At 35.5% G+C, this 6104-nt stretch overlaps 1 protein-coding gene across 2 annotated transcripts in view; it reads right to left on the bottom strand.

Annotated features, from left to right (window-relative positions):
• Nucleotides 1–1465: 1465 nt before the first annotated feature.
• The window catches only part of LOC106472373 (sushi, von Willebrand factor type A, EGF and pentraxin domain-containing protein 1-like), a 64459-nt gene continuing 59820 nt past the window's right edge, over nucleotides 1466–6104 (bottom strand). For both annotated transcript variants that reach the window (XM_022400959.1, XM_013933013.2), the window contains exons 20-22: nucleotides 3666–3826; nucleotides 2473–2657; nucleotides 1466–1865 (exon numbers count right to left, since the gene is read on the bottom strand). In XM_022400959.1, coding sequence (XP_022256667.1) covers nucleotides 1684–1865; nucleotides 2473–2657; nucleotides 3666–3826 — 528 coding nt within the window. In that variant the 3' untranslated portion in view covers nucleotides 1466–1683. The remainder of the gene's footprint in view (nucleotides 1866–2472; nucleotides 2658–3665; nucleotides 3827–6104) is intronic.

The following is a 6104-nucleotide window of genomic DNA, read 5'->3' as shown; positions in this document are numbered from 1 at the left end:
ATGAACCACAGGGCCATAACAGCAGTAGTTACCAAGGTTAACTGATGATCCTAGGTAGCAGTAGAGATTGAACAAATGAACCACAGGGCCATGACAGCAGTAGTTACAAAGGTTAACTGATGATCCTAGGTAGCAGTAGAGATCAGACAGATGAACCACAGGGCCATAACAGCAGTAGTTACCAAGGTTAACTGATGATCCTAGGTAGCAGTAGAGATTGAACAAATGAACCACAGGGCCATGACAGCAGTAGTTACAAAGGTTAACTGATGATCCTAGGTAGCAGTAGAGATCAGACAGATGAACCACAGGGCCATAACAGCAGTAGTTACCAAGGTTAACTGATGATCCTAGGTAGCAGTAGAGATTGAACAAATGAACCACAGGGCCATGACAGCAGTAGTTACAAAGGTTAACTGATGATCCTAGGTAGCAGTAGAGATCAGACAGATGAACCACAGGACCATGACAGCAGTAGTTACCAAGGTTAACTGATGATCCTAGGTAGCAGTAGAGATCAGACAGATGAATCACAGGACCATAACAGCAGTAGTTACCAAGGTTAACTGATGATCCTAGGTAGCAGTAGAGATTGAACAAATGAACCACAGGGCCATGACAGCAGTAGTTACAAAGGTTAACTGATGATCCTAGGTGGCAGTAGAGATCAAACAGATGAATCACAGGGCCATAACAGAAGCAGTTACCAAGGTTAACTGATGATCCTAGGTGGCAGTAGAGATCAGAAAGATGAACCACAGGGCCATGACAGCAGTAGTTACCAAGGTTAACTGATGATCCTAGGTGGCAGTAGAGATCAAACAGATGAATCACAGGGCCATAACAGCAGTAGTTACCAAGGTTAACTGATGATCCTAGGTGGCAGTAGAGATCAGACAGATGAACCACAGGACCATGACAGCAGTAGTTACAAAGGTTAACTGATGATCGTAGGTAGCAGTAGAGATTGGACAGATGAACCATGGGGCCATGACAGAAATAAGCAGGTGAACAAATGGGACTTGACAGTAGTTGGTGCCATACATATGAACTGGGAAGTATTATAAAGCTATTTATTAAAACAAGTTTCTGGTAGTTATAAGAATATTGAATAGTATACTAAATACAATACTTATAAATGAATCAATAACTTCAGTTAAAATTCTTACTTGTAGATTCAAGTGTAATAATTATGAGAAATATTTGATGAGTCCGTTTTTTTTATTTGAAACTGCTAAGTTTACCTCTATTGTTCCAGCCAGATATAAGTAAACTTTCCAAAAGTACAGGATGTATTCAAAGTTTGAATAAATTCTTAATACAATATTTCACAGACATGTCATACAATTAACAAAAAATTACGTTTCATGTCAAAAATAGTAAAACGACTGATAAAAAAACTGTAAGCCATTAAATGTAAAATGAGGTGTGAAAAAGTAAACGTGTACATACAGATGAAAACAAATTAAGTCAACGAATATTTTTAATATATAAATTTTAGTATTGATAAAAACATCTAATAAGTTTGTTCTACATTAAAATTTTCTATATTAATGAACATCTACATAGAAATAAACATGTATCTTTAAATCAAGTTATAAAAAATTCTCTCAATCTTAGCACTTATCATTTTTACTGTTTACTCCTTTAACTGACTACGTTTGCACACAAAACTAGTGCGTCCTATGGACACTTTGAGAAACGAATGCAATGATCATTGTGTAGAGCCTTCCCTGCTGGACAGTGGCAGCCACCCACACATTGTCTCTGGAAACACTTAGGATCATTCTTTTCCACCCTAGAACAGGTCTCAGGGCATGCTGGACCACAGTCGTCATATACTTTACCATGTCTACATCGCGCCTCTGAAAAAGAGCATAAAATATCATTCTCTCAAAGTGATGCATGTCAAAACCTACTATTATTATTGTTCACTCCTTTCACTGAGAACCTCTGTACACAAAGCTAGTGCATACAAAAAAGTTCACTAAATTAAATTATTCATTTACAATATATATCATTTGGTATTATAGTTTACAAAATTTACTTAAATCAGATCACTTCTTGGCTCTTTTCAGTCCAAAGTAAATTAATTGTAAAAAAAACAACAATAAACATATAGAGCAGATGATCCAACTAGTTTTTGGTTTTTCCAGGTGTTAAGTATTGACCACATCCTGGCAACTTTATCATTAGTTAAAAACGAAAATAGAAACTTTTCTGAATTATTTTATATTTCAATAAATTGCTAGATTTCTTAAAGCAATGATAATAATTTTCAGCAGTGTTTGTTTAGTACAACACGTCTTGATTCAACATAAAATGTAAGTTTAAAAATGGTTCAGTCTTATATTTTGAGAGTCAGACATAATTTAGGTTTTTTAGATTAGCTCTAGAACATTGTAAAACTCCCTGGTTTACATATAATGTAACAATCACACACTTATATTCAAGCAACTTGGAATCACTTACCACATATGTTATTTGTAGTCCAATGTTTAACATAAATTTTATGACGTCTGCATTCCAGAGCATAGGCCGATATGGCATCACAAAAGCAAGGTTCATTGAACTTGCAAGAACAAGCATCTTGGAGGCACCTTTGAAAATATGGTTTAGGATCTACTGTGTAGTAGCACTGATGGAAAGTATACTTCCTACAAAAAACAACAACAAACAGATCTGTCAGAGATTCACAATATAGTTACATTAGTGGAAAGTATACTTATAGAAAAACAGAATAATTAAAGACTGACAACAATGTATCATTAGTGGAAAGTATACTACCTATAGACAAACAGAATAGTTAGAGATTGACAATACTGTATCATTAGTCCAAAAGTATACTTCCTATAGAAAAAAGAACAGTTACAGATTCACAACACTGTATCATTAGTGGAAAGTATACTTCCTATAGAAAAACAGAACAGTTAGAGATTCACAACACTGTATCATTAGTGGAAAGTATACTTCCTATAGAAAAACAGAGCAGTTAGAGATTGTCAATATTGTATCATTAGTGGAAAGTATACTACCTATAGAAAAACAGAACAGTTAGAGATTGTCAATATTGTATCATTAGTGGAAAGTATTTTACCTATAGAAAAACAGAGCAGTTAAAGATTCACAACACTACATCATTAATGGAAAGTCTACTACCTACAGAAAAACAGTATAGCTAGATTCACAACATTGTACCATTAGTGGAGAGTATACTATCCAGACGTCCAAATACCGGTAAAAATGGACAGTATGCTAACATTGGTGAAAAGTATAAGTTTTACACTCCTGATCTCACATCTTAAATCAGCTTTCTGTTATTAAGTAAGTAACTGCAATGTTTTTATTTTTGCCTTAATGTCATCACTTGGAAATTGATACACACTATTTTCCAGGTCAATTCTCCTTAAGAAGAAGACCAATAATATCAGGAAATAACATAAAAAACAGTTGTGGTTATCCTCTATATTTAAGTAGCAGAACATTCCTTCAAGTGTTATAACCAAGAGTTTATCAGATATTCATATATAACTGTGGTATTTAATTCATTTCAAATACAAGAAGTTTTTAAATACTGTGCTAGATTACAAGTTTCCATTTTTTTGAAATATCGTTTATTAAGCTGATTTTAAATTACTTCAGTAGGAGTAGTAATATCACCTCACCTCAGTATACTACAAGCTTTGAAAGCCCAACGCTGCATTGTAAAGGAAGAAAATTTGCAGGCACCTGTAAGATACAGTCTGGGTCCAGAAAATAGTTTGGGTTTGATTTTGGGAAGTTTGCAATGTTTGTAACCATCTACTTTCCAGCTATGGATTAATTCCTGGGATACAGAAATATATAAATTTAAAGAAAAACAAGCTGTATAAGAATTGTTCTTTTTTAAGTAAAATGTTTCAGCAGGTAACTTATTTTCGGGATAAGAATTTGTCTGGAAAGAGTTAAATCTGGATGATATTTCTTGGTAAAGACAATTAAAGGATTACCAAATGATTCCACACATTTTATCCTTTCTAAGCAGACTGAAAATTAAAAAACACATACACTAAGGATCAGTAGATGTTTACAGTGATTTACAGTATACATAGTTTCAATATTTTATCTAAAATTAATTCATATAATTCCTAACTCATATATATGTACCAAAGATGTATTCTTTAAACAACAAATGACTGACATTCAACTCAATCACCTGTAGTAACATAAAGGCAATTAATTAACTTCCCTATTGACAATCTAAACTCTAGAAAGGAAGAAATTGTAATTATATAATTTTAGTTTTAGGTTCAAAAGCCATTTTTAATCTAATCTGCTTTTTATACTTTATAGATTCAAAATAATATTTATATTATATGTAGTTTCTTTCCTATAAAAATCTGATTTCAAGACTTTATGAGCAGCATAGTCATTATTGTAAAATTTATTTTTATTCCTTTTTAAAATCAAAGTTGAATGGTTAAAATATTATACTGTTATGTCTCTGGCCGAATCCCAACAGACATCCTCTACGGAGAGCTTGCCGAAGTATAGAGAGGCATCGGCCACCCACAGCTGAGATACAAGGATATTTGCAAAAGAGACATGAAGGTGCTCAACATCACCAACGAAACTTGGGAGGACCTCGCTGCTGATCGCGCCGACTGGAGAAACACTCTCCGTAAACAACTGAAGATCAGTGAAGAGGAATTGACGAAGGCGGCAGAAGAGAAGCGAGCGCATCAAAAGGAACAGGCAGCCAACAGACCAGAGTCAACGCACATATGTGACCTCTGCAACCGGGACTGTCACTCTCGTGTCGATCTCCTTAGTCACAAGAGACGCTGCTCTAGACGAGCGATCAATATGAGCTAACAATGGACGGATGCTCATCCATGGTCAAACCTGGGCGAAGGAGGCCTACTACGTCTCTGGTCATTTGTTAATTTCCCGTAAAAATTCTTTCCGAGTGATTTCAGCAATACAAGTCCCTTCTTGAGTAAAACTAGTTTCTTCTTTCTTGTTACAAACTTTGTAATACGCTTAATTTCCACAGTCACTTTAACTTAAACACACGCTACAATTCACAATGATTCACACACTTTACTTATAGTCACTACCGCTCGCTTGACTCAATTATCCGTCTCTATATCTCCCTATCTGAAAATTGTTCCTCCGCTTTATTTGCCAGCTTATATACTAAAATAGAGGGCGCATAGAAAAGACTAGAGTTACCAGGAAGAGACATGATTCTTCTAGAAACTCATGACGTGTTAACAGCATCACGTGACTTCCGCTGTCGTAACACTGTCCCTTCCTTAGTATTGTTCGTCCCAAACAATAGCCACTTACATTAAACCAATAGATAATTAACAATAACTTAATTAAATGTAAAGAATTTACAAACACAAAATTAAAATTCAACAAAGTCTCTTAATTTTATGGAACGTATCTTCTTTCGCACTGGTTTCAGTCTTGTTGGCTTCTGCTTCACGTGGGGTTCATCTGCTCCATCAGGAAATGTCCTATTATTGGTAACAGTCACATCAGTGGTAGTAACTTCATCAAGGGCTTCACTGTTTCCCTTCTCAGAACCGGGTAGTTTCTTCTTCAACAGTGACTTTTTCAGGTGACACGTCTTCAGCAGCATCATTTGTTCTGTTGTTCACTTCGTTCCAACTGAAATGACCTTGACCGTGATAACCTAACCTAACCTAACCTAACTTTAAAGCCTGTTGGCATGCACCCCCTTTGGTTTACCTCTCCAACCACATTTTATTTGGAAAGTCACATCTGAGAGACGATCCACTATATCATATAGGCCTTCCCATGGAGAAGACAACTTAGGAGACTTCCCTTTGGTCTTCCTGGGATTATACAACCACACCATGTCTCCTGGTTCAAAGCTGACTTCAGTAGATCTCTTATCATAAGATAACTTCATCGAATCAGCAATTGTTTTTGGCATTTAATATTCATATAGAGAATCCATTTTTCATCACTGGTGACAATTCTGTCCAAAAATGGTTCACATGCATTATGCACCAGAAGAGACGAAACAATGTTCACACATTGGAAACGATGATCATCGGAGAGTTCGTGAGGCACCCAAACACCTTCTTTAT

The sequence above is a fragment of the Limulus polyphemus genome, unplaced genomic scaffold (genome assembly GCF_000517525.1).
Source record: "Limulus polyphemus unplaced genomic scaffold, Limulus_polyphemus-2.1.2 Scaffold5279, whole genome shotgun sequence".
NCBI lineage: Eukaryota > Metazoa > Arthropoda > Merostomata > Xiphosura > Limulidae > Limulus > Limulus polyphemus.
The sequence above is the reverse complement of the archived record's forward strand: the minus strand, read 5'-3'. Positions and strand labels throughout refer to the sequence as shown.